The sequence below is a fragment of the Corvus cornix genome, chromosome 2 (genome assembly GCF_000738735.6).
Source record: "Corvus cornix cornix isolate S_Up_H32 chromosome 2, ASM73873v5, whole genome shotgun sequence".
In the NCBI taxonomy this organism is placed as follows: domain Eukaryota; kingdom Metazoa; phylum Chordata; class Aves; order Passeriformes; family Corvidae; genus Corvus; species Corvus cornix.
This window is the reverse complement of record NC_046333.1, coordinates 122,129,200-122,146,266: the sequence shown is the minus strand read 5'-3', so window position 1 is coordinate 122,146,266 and position 17,067 is coordinate 122,129,200. Positions and strand designations below refer to the sequence as shown.

The window sequence follows — 17,067 nt, the reverse complement described above, 5'->3', positions numbered from 1 at the left end:
GGGTTATACTAAGACTCCTAATATGATTACAGCATAGAAGTTTCTAGTGAACTGATGGCTCATTCTGGCCAGTTCATGTATCAATTTGGATGTCCAATTTAATAAGTAAAAATTAGGCTGCTTTCAGATGATGGGGAATACAGAGGAATAGCCTCAGGGTAATTTTCAGATATAATTTTGAATTTCCCCCCTAGTTAGGAGCAAACTGGGGGAGGAAAAAATCCTGGAAAAGTCTGAGTGAGACACTGGCATAATTAGTAACTGCTTTGTACTTAGTATTTCTGGAGTGGCAAAATCACATAAGGCAGTTGGGGTCAGGGTGCAGACAAGTAACAGTTTCAGCTCCTCAAGGGCTGTCTCTGCCCTTGCCCCTTGTTTCTGGGTAGCACATTATGTTGCCAGCTAGTGATATAAATCACTGATCTTCTGGTCTGGCTGGCATTGCTGAATGTGTTACAGTGGTGGAAATGATGTCAGCAGGTGCAGGGCTGCTTTTAGCATCCCTCATCGCAAATGGAAATTGAAGTGCTCTTCCTCTTCCTGGAGGTGTTTGGCACCACAGAGTACACTTGTTGGTTGGTTTTAGGTTGCAGCATGTTAAATTTATTGGGTTTTCTGTAACTTTTCACTATTGTGTTATGTATTTATTTTGTTACCTTTCTTTTTCATTTCAGTGAAAAAAGAATTGCTTTGGTTGTGGTGTGGTTTTGGCTGTTTACGTTTCTCAGCAGTAAAGACAGTTGAGTTATATTATATTCATATTATACTTAAAATTTGAGTAGGATAAGAAATAGTTCACATATGGAAGAGGGGGGGGCTTCTCCCAAGCAATTGGCAACAGGATAAGAGGACATAACCTCAAGCTGTGCGCCGGGAGGTTCAGTTTGGATATAATGAAAAATTTTTTGACTGAGAGGGTGGTTAAGCATTGGAATGGACTGCCCAGGGAAGTGGTAGAATAGCCATCCCTGGAAATTTTCAAGAAATGAGTGGACATGGCACTTAGTGGTATGGTTTGTTTGGTGTGGTGGTGTTTGGGCAAAGTTTGGACTTTATGATGTTAGAGATCTTTTCCAACTTTAATGATACTATGATATATTTGTTATTACTTTTAAAGGAACTAATATCATTGAAGTGACTTAAGTCTGCATTGCCTGAACTTCTGAAAGCCAGATTTTCAATTAATTTCTTAATTTTTCATTTTTTCAATTTACCTCACTATTTTAGGTAATAATGGTGCTCATAGTGGTAAAAAAAAATAAAGTTATGTGCTCTATAGACTCAGAAGGGTATTAAGTCTAATTTTCATCTGTGCAATGAGATAAACAGAAGAGAAATAGATGAAGAACAAGGGTGGTATTAGTAAGATTATTCAGGTTTTGACCTATGAAATGTGAAGAAAGAAATAGAATTTATTATGACTCTCTTAGCAGTTTAGTATAATGTCTTTCTAGTAATATGATGATATACTTGACAGAATATGTGAAACAGACCTGAGTTTGTCCTGGGAAGCATGTCCTGAAGGATGTAGTGCTGCTGTTGCTCTTTCCCATTCAAAGAGCTTCTCACATTGCTTTGCTCCTACATATACTCTGTTCCTGACCACTGGTGGTTTTCACAATTTTCAGACATGCTCTACAAGATAGCTGTCGGTGTAGTGACCACAAATGCTAGTGAATTTTTATACCCTTTTTTTCTAATTGTCTCTGGAAAATAAGTTTTGACAACTGGGGTGAAATGGGAAACTAGAAACAGTGCAGCTGGGAGAGAAGTGGCTCTTCCTGACGGCGCAGTTAGGGTTTCTAGGAGTCTGCCCTCCAGGTGGATTCTTCATCATAAGAAAAATCAGGAAGGCTTTGTTAGCATAAATGATGTTTTCGAGTATATTAGTCAGATTGATCATGTCTTCTGGCCTTCTATGTCAGTGTCATTTCAGGACACAAATTTAAAAGGAACAGTGGCAAAAGAAAGTGGATGGTGGTACAGAGAAGAGGGAAAGGGGTAAGAGTTGTAGCACTTCAAAAGCTGGGAAGAGGAGAGGAAGTTTTACACAGAAGAAGTGAGGAGTAAAGAGTTCTCAGAGCTTAGAGAGACTAACCTCACAAATGCAGCAGAGTGAAAACAAGCACAAGCGGGGTGGCCTTTGCATTTCTGCTTTCAGGACATCAGGTGAATTATGTTGGGTGTAAGGAATAGAAATTTCCTCAGGTCAAAAATGTCTCTCAGTCAATAGCAGAACTGTTAGCTCTGGTATTCCAGGACTTGAATGTTCCATTGACTGCTCCAGAATTTGGATTTAGGCAGTTTTATTCCTTTAATAAAGGAGTAAAGCTCCCGTGTGTGGGTTTTTGCAAGAGTTTTTTTGGCAGATATGTTAGTGAGAGGGAGCTCTGACTGGCAGAATTTTACTGAGCAAGCCCTTCATCATCCTGAATTCCTATTTATTGCTCTAAGCACTAAGAGTTATAGGTAGATAAGTAGACATTATTAATCATATTTTCATTTAAATTCAAGGTTTTCTTCCTCCTATAAAAATACTACACTGATACTTTCTTGCAAAATATAAAATATATAAACTCCAGATGCAGAAATAAAATTTCAACTCTTTTGGTAATAAGGATGTATGTTTGTAGGTAATTTATATAATTATGGGTATTTAGCTCTAATACCCAGCTTAGCTTTCAGGTGGGGGGTAGGATTTGGCAGAATGTAAAATTAAGAGACTATTTCTCTCTTTCTTCCATGACGAAATTGTTGTGACTGCTGTGGAAAAAACAACATGGCAATAGGAGCTGTGATACAGGGGCTTTCATTGTGCTTCTGAAAATTACAGCAGGCCAAAACTCAAGGCTGTAATTAAGACACAAGTATGTATTTATAGCATTGCACTGTGTGCATGTGCACAGGGCTGTGTTGGGAGGCACATACATACTTGTGTTCAAATGCTTGTTTGCAAGTACGTGCTGAATGAATGTACATGTAAAGGCAAATGTAAAGGCTGCCCACCATGTTCATCTCTAGACACCTGGTCCTGGCTCTAGCAAGTTTAAATAAATAAAAAATTATAGAGCTGTCAAAATGAGAATTTTACTTTATATACTGTTCATACTAATATGTAGGTTTTTTTCTGTTGCCTCAAGTAAGTTAGTCTGTTTTCTGAGGTAGGTGCACTACAGTGCTTCTTAGTTTACTGTGTGTATCTGACTATTAAGTCCTGCCTTTTATCTAGGGATTATATGGCAAATATATTGAGTCCTTAGCCTTTCTCCCCGCGTTCTCAGATACTCAAATTTAAACAGAACATTTGTGTACCATACAGAAGGTAGACTCTATCTAATATCTTAAACATGCGTTGAGTTTTATCTGCACGGTTTGCACAGCATGGATACTACTTGAAATAGTCCTCTGTCACAGATTTTGAAATATATGGTTTTTATCAGTTAGTCCATTTCTGAACTCTGGATGTTTACAGTTCCTGTCCTCACTATGGATTTTTCATCAAGAACTGCAGTTTCATTGAAAAAGATAATATTTATTTGCTTTCTTACTTTATCTTTTTGAACATATTTGAGTTGTGACTCTGCCCTAACAAAATATTTTATTTTTAGAAATCTGGGTATGTGAGAAATTAATTCACTGTGTAAAACTATCTGGCCCAAATTCTCTGCTGCCTTGAGAAGTGTGTAGTCATTTATATTCATTCATAATTATTACAAATTTTTTTTTTTCTCAGTAATGTGTTTAGGATTTGTTTTCTACAAGTAAAGTGACTAAACACATTCAAATGTATGAAGAAATGTGTTCTTAGCTGGCCTGTATATAGTCTTCCAAGAGCAGAGGATCAGTTTGAAGTTATTCTTACTTGGTTTAAATATTATTCTGTTCTTTGATAATTGACATTACCATTACACTAATTTGCTTTGTGATTTGAAAGGCCAAATGTTGCCCACTGATAAGGTCACTGATCTCTGGAGGAATCAGATGCGTTATCTGGGAGTTGAATACAATGAAAAGAGAGCATGGTTTCTCTTCAGTCCTGGAAGCTTTTATACAGATTGTTCTAATCCACAGTGATAATCTTTCCAGTGTTTACCTGTTCTTTGTCTTTGAAGATGTTCACAGTGCAGCTGACTCTTGGAGAACAGACATGGGAAGCTGAAGGAAGCAGTATTAAAAAGGCCCAACATGCTGCTGCTAGCAAAGCATTGAATGAAACTACCCTTCCCAAACCAACGCCTAGACCACCCAAAAACAATGTAAACAATAATCCAGGTATGACATTTTCCTCTGTGTGTTAGATCTTGTTGAAGTGTTGCCATATTATAGCACCAAATAAGTAATTTTAACAAGATACTTAAATTTGTAGGATGAAAATCAACATAGCTATAGTATGACTGGATAATGGAGAACCTCTAGTGAGCTTTCACAGAATTTTTAATGCACATACCTAAAAAGGTTGAACTGTAAGGGAATATATTATTTAGGTAATGCTTTGATATGAACAAAGTGATCATATGTGATTAACAGTAAGCAGACAGGAGAAAACTGAGTTGACTAAAACACATTTCCCAATGAGTTATTTGAGCTAACTTTCCAATGAAATTGGAAATTTTATGCAGTCCAATCCTGTGAAATTGCATCTCTGGGATAAACAAAAGGCTGGGATTTGGCATGAGAACTTTGACAGGTAATTTCCTGCTTGCTGAGTTTTCCTTCAGAGCAACGTGTGCTTTCAAAAAGATTTCAGGTGGCTTTAGAAACTTGTTTCAATAATAGAAAGAATGTATACTGGTGTCTTGCATCATTCATTTTGGGTTGTTATCTGCAAGTTGCCTTCAGTGCCTGCAAAACCTTCTAAGGTACATGTCTCATGCACATGCTCAGTGATCTGTTCTGTCTTGATCAATAAAATAAAGAAAAAAAAAATAACTTCATTTCAGACTGTTGTAAAAGAAATCAAGTCATGAGAATATTTTCTTTTTTATATTTTTTAACAATCTGTTCCACCCTGCCTCTTTTCTGTTTTCCTTTATTCCCTTTCAATTTCTGCCTCCCCTTCCCCCCCTTTTAAAAATGCATTCTTCAGCCACTTCCTTAAAATGAAGTAATTTTCCAGTTAATTTTTTCTGTGTTGGGAAGAGAAAAGCAGGAGTAAATTTCCTTTAGCACTTGTGAGTATTATCCTGAGCATTAGCCATGAAGGATTGTTTGAGAATGGTGTGGTAGCATTCTCTCACTCCTTTGGAGATCAGTACGTGCCTCTCCAGACCCAGGACACTGTTTTTTCTCTGTTCCCTTCACAGCCACTGTGACTTTGGCTGCTTAGAAAGCAGGAGGCTCAGTCCTCTATGAAAAGGGATCCTGAGTTTGGTTCTTGACATTGCAGAGTATTACTGAGTTTCTAGAGTTTTTTGGCTTTGAGCATATTCTTAGAGGGAAAATCTGATAACAAGAGAAATAGGCTGTAAGAGAATTCATTAAAAATTGTATCACTTAACACTGTAAATTCCCTCCAAGAAAGGTGCATTGATATGCACCGGTATCTTCTCATCAAAATGACATTCTGTATTTTTATAAAAAATTTCAATTCATGATAACATCTTGCTCTGGAAGATATAACAATTGTTGTTGATATGTTTTTGAGTAAGTGATGCATAAACGTTTTCATCATTTGGCATATAAAACTTCAATTTCAGACTGGAAAATTAATCATAGCTGTTTTAAGGGTAAATTTATTTGAATCTCTCATGAAAATATTTTCAAAATGTATTAACTCCTTTTTATTGGAATGCACATTTAGCTCATTTAGGATTCTCTTACAACAGTGCAAGTGGAGATTACTGTAGCTGAACATTTTAGCTAAGAAAAAAAAAAGAAAGGAATTGGATGTAACTTTTTTGTCATTTTTGAAACCGTCCAGGTGTGCAAGTACTGGCTGCCTTCTATTTTTGCATTCTGTCACCAGTAGATGGCTGTAGTTGCACTGATTTCCAGGAGCTGTGTGTTCAGCCTGTTAGATCACTCCTATGAGACCATTAGTTCTTAGACATAGCCTTAAGTTTTCAAGTCTTGCAAATAAAACATTTTTTTTTAACTTGTGAGATTCCTGAATGACTGCAATAATGCCTGTTACTTCATGCTTGTTTCAATGACTCTTTGCTCTATTCATGGTTTTGTTTTATGGTATTCAGCAGAAAGACACATTATTCTATTATCTTTATAGTTCTTTCAGAAAGTGTCATAATGTATTATAAGTACTTTGGAAAGATGAATAACCAGCTTGATTATTACACTGACTTTCTCGTTCATATGTGAAGATTAATCCACTGAAACTGCATAGAGAATGCACTGAGAGAGATTTTTAAATGTTCTTTTTCATTGCTTGTGAATTAAGTTGGCGTCTACATTGCCATCTTTTAAAGAAATGGAAATGTCTTTTTAGTTGTATCTTTTTAATTTAAGAGCAAAAAAATATCGTGTAGGTCTCTCTTTGCAGCTCTGTCCTGCTTGTGTGTTTTTCAGTATTTCTGGTTGGAGCACCTTACTTCGTTTGTTTTTTGCAGGCAGTATAACACCAACTGTGGAGCTGAATGGTCTGGCGATGAAAAGAGGAGAGCCTGCCATCTACAGGCCATTAGATCCAAAGCCGATTCCCAATTACAGAGCAAATTATAATTTCCGGGGCATGTACAATCAGAGGTTTGTATTCTTTCTGTTATTTTATTTTTTTATCCTTATGTTCTAAGTCTTCATTAACTTTCTAGGTTATTTCAGAGTAAAAGAAAACTAAAAATTTTGTTAAGGAGAGTCTGCAGTCTTATTTAGAAACAGGCATAATTACCTCCTAGAAGAGACAGGTGCCCTAAGCACATCACAAGGAATAAAGTGTAAAACCCACTGCTTTTTTTTTTTTAATGTGCATTAAAAAGCACATTATACAGTCATGGTAGTGAGGAGACAGGGCATTAACTTAAAGAGAGGTTTTGCTTTTTCTTTGCTGTCATGTCATGTGATTAGAATCTGTGTAATCAAAAATGAAGCACTTTTTTCTTAGAAATGGAATATAAAATTGGAAGAACTGCATTTTGAAAACTGGCTTGAAGCCATTTTCAGGTTTTTGGTTTTTTAACCATTCTGCCTGGTCAACTCTCTGAGTTCCTTAATCCTCAAAGTTTGGTTAGGAAAAATCCTTTATTTCACAGTTTAGAAACCTATATTCAGACTCATGTCAATTTGTAATCTGAAGAACTTCTTTCTCTGAGATAGGCTTTTTTCCCATTTTTCCATATTTGTCCCCAGAGGAACTGTATTAGATCAGGTCTTTTGAAGCTCCAAAAGTGAGACCAAGTATGATATGTAATATGAGAAAAAACCAAACCAAAACTGGTCAGAAAGTTCTAATCACATGTTTTATCAGTGAAAAATGTTACCTTTTTTATAAAGTTTTGCTTGATGGATTTCATTTTATGCATCTCATAATTATCAAACAAAAAGAACTCTGAAGGAGTGTTTTGGTTCAAAATTACTCTTTATTAGAAATTGAATTGCAATGTTGAAAGGCAATGTTGAAAAATTAAGGAGTTTAAAAAAAAGCAGCATTTCAGAATTGTCTAATATGTCAATTGACTTAATTCTATTTTACTTTTCCCCAGACTTTTAAATCATGAAAACTTGGTAAGTGTAGGGTTTTAACACTTCATTCTGAGTTGGTTTTTTGTTGTTTTTCTTTTTTTAGCTGGTGAGTTGTGGGTTTTTTATAACAACAATACCTAGAACTATAGAAGACAAACCCCCCCCAAATAACCTGAAAGAAACCCTTTAATTAGTCTATGGAACAGTGCCTGATTTTTGTATCACTTATTTTATATTTCTAGTCACTGCTGACCTGGGTCTCTGCTTACATGCATCATGGTTTAAAAAGCTAATTATGGTGCTTGAAATGAGTTTAGTTAATATTTAGAAATCCTTCATTTATTTGAATTGCTTTTATAGTGAAATTAGTTTGACTAGCAGATATAACGCTATACTGGAAAAAAGTGAAAGCTAGTTAAAGGCATAAAATGTGGAATTCTGGAATCTGAACTTAATTGTGGAAATGTATTGGTGGAAATAGAATGTCAAAACACTCAGCATTTACTAACTCTTAATATTTTATTTCTTTTCATAGAAAATGATTAGTATGTCTAGTTCAATCTATAAGTTTGCTTCTTTGGTAACTTTCATGAGAGCCATGTTTTGGTGGTAGGGTAAAATGATTCATGAACGTTATTTTTCTGGGCATGTTAGGTAGCCAAGGCCACTTGATTTTTCTGATCACAAAACAAATAGGCTGGGTGGGACAGAAGGCTAGAATCTGTGCTTGCTTTTTCATTGTGCTTATTTGAGTGCAGTTACCCATGCAGAATAGCTAATAGTACTGTGGCTATTAAATTGAGTAATCATAAAACTAAGTAGTAAATAACTGGACTTACCTGTCTCTTTGTATAAACACATACCCACTGTGCACACACCATATATACACATGAATGCCAGAGTAAAGAGGAAGCAGAAAAATGATCTGTATAGTACTGTGTTAGAAATAATTGTTCATTGCCTTGTTTTGTATTGGGAGGTGCTGGCCTTTTATGATCACAATAAGAAAGGCACTTAGACTTTGTAAGCCATCATTTAAATGCTGTTTATTAGAGCTGCTGATTTAAGAAGAGAATATTGCAGGTAATCTTCCATACCTTCAGTAGCGTGAGCCCTGAGTGGTGTGGCATTGAACACTACTGCTTCTCATGGGTACCACACCATGCTGACCTCAGCTACAGCAGAGATTAACCCCTCTTGGTCATTCACACTCTTACAGGATTTGCTTACAAGGAGACAACCTTGTCAGCAATAGTCAGGAATGATGGTCACGTGAGAATTTCCTGCTGTGCTGTCAGATAAAGGCAGAGCCATGCAGGTGGTACCAAGGGGGATCTGCCTAGGGGCCCATCTCTTGCCACAAGTCTGTCCTGTGGCCGAGGGATTTGAGCAGCACAGCCCCATCCTGTGAGCCATGCTGGGCACAGCCCATGAGGCTCAGCGTGGCTGCAGTGTGGGGCACTGGCTGTGATAGGAAGGATCCTGCACCTCTTCCAGTCAGCATCACTTGACACCTCCTACTCACCCTCATCACAGGCAAGCCTGGAGACAGATTCTGGATCTGTTACAATAGCCAGTGAAGTTTGAAATACGAAGCATATGTTCCTGTGGTATGATATGTTACATTTATTTTCTTCTACTGCCATGTTGTATTTAGCATTAGTTTTCTGATTTTTGCAAATTGGATAGTAGAATAGAGGTATTGCTGAAGTACCCAAATAAATGCAGATCATATAGACAGTTAAAAACAAGATTTGAGTATTAATGTAGATCATATGCTGCAAGAAGTATTTTTCATTTTCATTAGTTTCTGACTGTAGATTATTTTCCGTTATTAAAACAGATACAAAATATGTTAAATAAGTTGGAAGCTTTGTCTTTTATACTGTGTCTGAATTCCCTTTACTGATCTCTGTTTAAAAAAATGTGTTTTTCAAATAGGTAAAGTTACAGATTAAGATTAGGAGATTGCGTTAGGGAAACTTTGATTCTGGCAAGGCTAATGGCTTGAGGAAAAAATAGAGTATTAAGATCATTCCAGGGCATATCTCTAGACCAGTTAAGTTTAGTGTTTCAAGTGGCACAAAAGACCCTTTTCAGTATCTCATGGAAATGTGGTCTGAGACTGCAATTCATATGCAAAGTTGACAGCTTGATTCCATGTCAGGCTAAGATGATTAATGTCAAAGTGGCAGTGATTCCTCCTCCTTTATTTGTCCCCAGCCTTTGTGTCCGTGAATATTTCCTGGCTCCAGCACTGGAAGTTGAGCTGCTTAGAAAGTAATCAGGGGGAGAGGAAAGGAGAAGTTACTCCTTGACTTACAGCTGTACTGAGACACCTTCTTTTCTAGTCACACGAGAGCTTTTGCCTTCACCAGAGAGGGGCAGTGTGTATTTGGAATGTATGCTCTCTCACATGCAGTGGAGCATATTTATATGGGCAGTGTGTTTTACAGAGGTTGTTGAAGCAGGTTTACATGTAAGGGGCAAACATCCATTTGCAAGGTCTGCAGCTGATGGTGTAAATTTATAGTGAAGGTGATAGCTACTTTCATGGAAAAAAAGGAAAGAAAACAAGTAAGAGGGAAAAAGGAGAAGGGGAAGGTTTTCCTAGCAGCCAGCATGGAAGGCAAGTGGTGAGATGTTCCAGATGAGCATCCTTCCCTAGGTGTTCTCTGCAATGCAGCAAGTGTTCCCTGTAACAATTTCCCATAGTAATTCTGTGGTTTTTATCAGAACATGTTCTAGCTACCTGTTGCTTACAGTGCTGATAGTGCTGCACCAGGGTAGGTGTTGGATACTGGCTGTTTATAGAGCTTTGTGCATGCAAAACTCAGCATGGCAGAAAGCAAGAGATTCAAGGCAGTGTGTAACACCGTGGGAAGGTCTTAGCCTTCTAAGTCTCTTCCTGTGCTATGTTAGGAGGGGCAGGGAAAGTCATCTCCCCTCTTAGGGTAGATAAAATACAGTCCAGTTTGGAACTGGATGAGGCATGGATGTTTTCATCCTGACTCTTCACTCAAGATAGTGAATGCAGTACTGGCTAACTTGTTAACAGCATTGGGTCATTGCCATTATACTGCATATCGTGGCAGGCTGATAAAGTCTGTGTGATGCTGAGCTGAATTGTGTGAAGTTACCATCTTAGGTCTCTGGTAGTTTGGGTACCTGTATGCTGCAGATCATTTCACAATGTAGATAAGAACTTGGAGTCCTCTCTGGATTTTCTTTATTGAACTAAAATCCGTGCAAGTTTGGTAAAAGAAAGTTTGATGGCCTCTGATAAGACAGAGCTTTTAAAAAAGTTGTCAACCCTGAATCCAGCCATGTTAGACAGCTTCTTATTTAACAAAGGTTTCTGTATTCCTAACTGAGATTATAATAGAGGAAAATACTCTTTTGGCACTCAAAATCTGTCAATTATATACAACCAATTTAAAGGCTCACAGGTTGGAGTTTCAAGCAATTTTGCAACAAAGGCACACGAAGACCTTTCAGTTCAAACACTATATGTTACAGAAAAGCTAAAAATGGTGAACATTGCATTTTTTATGTCTTCTTTTATCTAAGAGTTTTACAGGCTGACTCTGGGGAAGGAGGTGCTGATGCTTTCAGGGCCAGGTTGCTAACTGATGTAGCTTGTGTGTTTGTCAGCACAACATTTGGCACGAGTGGGAGAACTGGCACACTACTCAGCACAGGCCAAGTCTTGAGACGGCAGCTCAGGTTTGAGAAGTATTGGCAGAGCTGGGGACAAAACATGTGCACACACTCATATCTGTAGCCAATGCTAGAACCCGTACTCCCTCGCATCTCTGGCTTAAATGCAATTGGCTTAAACCATGCAAAAAAGAATTAAAAACATGGCTGTTTAAATTAGAGCAGTTAAACAATAAAATAAGGCATCAATTCTGACTACAGGGTAGTACAGCTTGCCTTATTACCATTGAATGCTGGTTTGTTTTATTTTATTATTTTTTTTCTTCGGTTAGGATTGAAGAGAGTCATTCCTGAAGTTTAATTGACCTGCAGTACTTTCAATTACAGAATGTCTGTAAGTGATAGAACAAATTATATCTTACAGACTTACCTAAACTAACAGTTTTCAGCCAAGAAATAAAACCACTAGAAACTCAACAGCCGCTTTTGAGGTTTTAGTTTGGAAAGTAGTGTTAAGGACATCATAAAACCCAACCCTTGTGTTTTGGGAGAATTCAGAAGTTGTTCCCTTAATATATAAAATTCCTTAATATGTGTCTAACCACAATCTAGCGAGCTTGAAAAATCTATATTCAAAAAAAAAGAAGTTTCAAAATTAAAACCACTTGTGAAATATGGAAGCAAAGGGATTACAAAACAATGACAAGCTAAAGAACGGAAATAAAGTAATTAAAGCAGTTTCTTGCTTGGTTTCAAGGAATTTGGATGGTGTGATAGCTCTGCAAGCATGTCATGCAAAGTGGTGGTGTTCCTAGGATAAACTACAGCTTCTGTGCACTTGGACAGTTTATGCTGCATTGAGCCTTCATCTTAGTCTTGTGTATGGTTGCTTCCTCCTGCATATATGTTGTATACTACAGGCTAAGGAGAAGACTGTTCCCTTTCTCCTTTGGGCATGGGGGAGTGCACAAACCATTCCTCCTTTTCTCTTTTTTCATAGCTCTGCCTTTCTGAGCACATTTTTCTTTGATGTTAATGAATGCTTCTTTACAGTTTGCACAACCAAACTCAGAATAATAAAGCAGCAGCATATTCTTGCCTCTTGTGGAGCCAGCTATGCTGCCTGGCCACAAAGCACAGGGCATCACCCTACCTGGCCATGTCGTTCCTACCTGCCAGGTATCCTGCTCTCCTGCTGGGTACTCAGTTGCTGCATAGAACTGTCTGCTTAGACTTCTTTGCTCCTGAAGTGAAGTATATCAGCCCTGTGGAGTAGTGCCTAAATACTGAACACACACTTTAAAAGTGAGGGATAATAAAAGAAAGCTTGAGGGCTGGTCTTTGGCCAACTACATCTGCAGCTGCTAGCTTCACATTGGACTAACATGTTATCCTATCTAATGATCAAAGAGAGAATAGAGTGTGTGATTATTGGATAAATTACTAAAATTGTCAAGTCATATTAATAAAAGATTGTATGGTGAAAGACTGGAATAAAATGAAAAGTTTGTTTCTTTTGTGAATGCTGACTTAAAGATTTAATATGTGCATGAAAGGAAAAAGATTTGAGGGAAGTGTTACTTGACATGAGTGCTTAGTAATGCAATCTAAATCCTCACCCAACTTCATTTATTTCACAAAAGTTACATAGTCCTGTGAGGGGGGAAAAAGAGGAATATCTAGCCAGAGGAACAGCTGTAGAAGCCAAATTTTGAAGTGTGTGGGTTGCAATGCAGGAGACAATGTAAAAATCTGTTGATATTACCATCTCCAAAACTACACCTACAGTTATACAACCCAGTTATCTAATTTAGAGAAAGAAAATGAAGTCTGAAATTTTCCTGACCTTTAGATGTTCTTCTCGGCTTCTGAGCAGAAGACTGCTCTCTGCATGGAGAGCCTCATCCATTTGAGGCACAAATATTCCAGTGCATAATATAAAAGGTTGTTGGATCTGAAAGGCTTCAATCTAGTATTGATTAGATCAGCCAGCAGCCTGGAAAATGTAAAACTCAGATTACTTCATGGAGTCTTTTTGTTACTCTAGGCACACAATTAACCTAATATCTGTTGCTGAATTCCCATTATTGAAGCTTTATGTTGGGGCTTGCTGCAACAGAGGAGGATTTTATGCACAGCTGTGTGTAAAGCAGATTTTTTTCCCAAGCATATATACTATGGCAGATGTGGGACACTAAGTTGCTTAAACATAGACCTCTAGTGCCACTTGAGACATTGTAGGGTGTGTGAGACATCCACATGGGACCAGTGGATTTGGCAGAAGACCTAGAGGAGACCTTTACTAGAGTGGCAGCGAAAGGTCAGGCAAGATACCCTAGAGTATTTCAGATGGGCCTGCATAGCTAAGTTTAGGCAATTGAAGGAATCCCTAAAAGCGATGTTCAGTCATCATACCATTTCATATAATCCACCAGGACTCCAGCTATTTGTGAGAAACTTCTCTGTTTCATGGATCGGTCCTGTGTCACATTATGTGGATGTTTTAGGTACATGACTGCATGTCAAATTGTACTGTGTGTTTGTGTTTAGGCAGCTAGGTGCAGTTCTTTTCAGTGCTGGTGGGATTTGGATCCAAGCTCAGATGCCTTTCAAATAGTCTCTGCCTGTATATTAGAAACTCAGTCTCCCTTTATAACCAGTGGAAGGATTAGTCAGAACAATTCCTAGTCTAGAATGCTGTTTGTCATGCCTTAAACTAGGTTGTCTATGTTTTGTATGGATCTCTCCAGAGCTTCACTTTTATAGTAACTTAGTTTCTACACATTAACTAAATACCTAAATTTAGGCATCTGAATCTAGAGCTCTGAGAAATAATCCTAAGAATGTTGATTTGCAATAGTTTTATGAGTGCTATAGTGGGAGTCATTTGACTGTTGCAGTGGAAGGACTGAAAAAAAGACAAAAAATCTCTCTCCAGGGAGAAGAGGGACAGAAAAATATTAAAAGAACAAACTCTTTAGGGAGATATCTGGGTAAGAGCACTTTTGAGGAGAGGCGGGCATGCAAGTACTGAAATGCTTTTGATTGAATAAAATAGTGTTTTGCTGCAAGAAGCTGTTTGGCTGTGCAGACCAGTGCCCTTGCTCCCCAAGTGAAGTGAGCCCTCAGTTCTGGAACCCGTTGTGTGGAACTGATTACAGCAAACAAACCCCGTGGTTTGTGGGGGAGCAGTGTGGGCACCCAGTGGCACCACTGGGATTTTTACTTTGCTACAGTTGTCAGCTTCAGACCTGACAGGTACTATCTTCAGGGTACAACACTCCTCCCCTAAAAAGGCTGGAGTCAGAGGTGCTTTGCCTGCATTTCCAGTCAGTGTTGCAAAATTCTGTCCTTAGAATTTGCATTTTAAAGATTGAGAGGTGTGATGATAAAAAGTGTTTACTGACTGACTTTGCAAAAACTCCTTTCTGCATTCCTCTCATTGCTCCCAGTAGTTTGGGAAAAGAAACTTGGAAGAAATATTAAAAACTACTTGGAAATAGAAATTAGGAGTTTGGTTAGAATAGGTTATATCTCCTATAATACACTATTATTCAATTCTGAACAGATATCAATTTTAAAGAATTAAAACTTAGGGGAAAAAAAGAATAGTCCGAAGAATAATGCAAGTGATTGTTCAGATTAGCAATTTAATTGTTCAGCTGGAAATCGCTGATTTAGACCATTAGATGGCAGCATGAATTTGTGCAAGAATTTCTCAGCAAAAGCACTCTCAAAAAAAGTTGCCCTTTTCTATTCTGAAGCTTTTCATGACTTTAAAATGTCATAATTCCAGCATAAATCAATTAAAACCAGGTTTTCTGCAAGGCTTTGTCTCATCATTCCCTTCAAGTTTTCTTCTATAATAATTGAGGCTCTAATGCAGTAGCTTCAATGGCAGTTTTCCTTTTTTATGTAAATCTAGTGCGAGTAAAGGATGCCAGTTTGCCAGTAGTGTCGATTAAGTGTTTGGTTTATCTGCACAAAGCATGAATTCTGCATTTCATCAAATTAATTCATTCCTCAGGCCTGACCTAAAGACATTTCCTTAAAGATCAGTCTGCAACTTGGCCGCTAAGCCTGCAGTCTATTCATACTAATGAAGCTTTCCAATGATTTGAACATCTATTTGCTTGGAAGGGATTGAGATTGCCAGCTGATGCTTGATTCAGTTACGTACATTACCAGTTGAGACAGGATTCAGATCATATCTTACAGCAAAGTCTTGTACATCACCCTTTTATTTCCCCTACTAGTGTGTTGGCATTATGGTGTAATAATCTAGTCACAGACTTTTAAATTAATTCTTTCTGTTCATCTTCTGCATGCTACATTTCACTTCCCCTGGCCTATTTGTTCCCACTAGTTGCCTGCCTCCCACACAGGCGTATTGTTACAAGAAAAGTGTTGAGTACAGCTGTGGTAAGATTTTTCTTTGCTAGTATCTGTTTCTAGGAAAGGAAAAGGGAGAAAGTCAGTCCATTTCCTGTTGGTTTAAAACAGCAGAAACATCTGTTTGTCTTAAGATAGTTTTCCCAAAAGAGCAGTGGCAAGGGAGCTTGCAGGTGATGAGCTTTACCATTGCCAGTAGCTATCAGTTTAGACAATAGTGATTAGTATGGTTGCCTTAAAACAAAATTAAGATTCCTTAAATGGCAGAGGATATTTATTCCTGTAGTAAATTTTTTGATAGCTAATGTTTAATTGCTGCAGTGTTTTAAATCTTAAAAATACATAGAGTATTTGGGATCAGAAAACCCAGATTCTGCTATGGAATGTATAGATTCCACTAAATGCTGTCCAAGATTGATTTTTCTGCAATCTCCTCGCCCTGTTATCATGAATTTGCACAATGCACACCAAATGGTGTTGGGTGACGTGTCCTGGGACAGTGTGCATATAATCCTTCTGGCAAATGCATCCTGTCACTACCATCCACTACATTAATGGGTACATTTAACGTGTGAGGGATCAATAACATATATACTCTTAAGTGTATTTACAGTATTACACTGACAGCTGTTAAAATAATGTTATGTAGGCTAAAAATCAAGCTGACAGAATAGAGAGCAAGGTTTGAGGTTAGTCTTCCAAGTACAGTGTCTCTTCATCCTTCAAGTCAATACACTCACCTGGTATCATTAAAATCTTTTTAGCTGTAATTGTAGAGCATCTAGATGCTTCATCACTCTTCATGCCTAAAATGCGATGCATCAGGCATGACACTGTACAGTATTGCAGCATTCTAAACAATCTTTGGTCAAGATGAAGTCGTTTTGTCATTGACATCTTGGCCCTGTTTGTGGAGGAGCTCCTAAGTCCTAATGCTTCAATCTTTTCTTAATTAATATTTTCATTTGTTTTCTTTCAGGATATAGTGACCTTTCCAGACCACTTCCTTTCTTGCTCTATCTGCTAAGAGGACTGCCCTTGCCTTCTGTGGTCCTTAACTCATGTTTTGACTATTTCTCCTGAAGCTTCTTCAGTAGACAGTGTTCTTTACTTTGGGTTTTTAACTTCCTCAGATCTTTCTCTGCCCTGGAGGAAGTGCATCTGGCTCCAGATGTGTCTCTCCAAGTTTCAGATGTGATTTTTTGTGTTCTTACAGAGGCTGAAAACATAGAGGTGTAATACAATCCTGCCTTTGGTTTCCTAATGTCTATCTTTCAACACTGCCCTTCCACATGAGAGACTTCCTGTAAACCTTCTGATCCAAAGATCTTCAGAGCCAACAGCCTGCCCCAGCAGCCTGTGAATCGCTTCAGTCTGTTGGCT

General features: G+C 37.9%; 1 protein-coding gene across 9 annotated transcripts in view; it reads left to right on the top strand.

Moving 5' to 3' along the window:
• STAU2 (staufen double-stranded RNA binding protein 2) overlaps window positions 1-17,067 on the top strand; it is a 171,970-nt gene that overhangs the window by 22,020 nt on the left and 132,883 nt on the right. For all 9 annotated transcript variants that reach the window (XM_039549124.1, XM_019289110.3, XM_039549127.1 and 6 more), the window contains 2 exons: window positions 4,113-4,272; window positions 6,564-6,699. In XM_039549124.1, coding sequence (XP_039405058.1) covers window positions 4,113-4,272; window positions 6,564-6,699 — 296 coding nt within the window. The remainder of the gene's footprint in view (window positions 1-4,112; window positions 4,273-6,563; window positions 6,700-17,067) is intronic.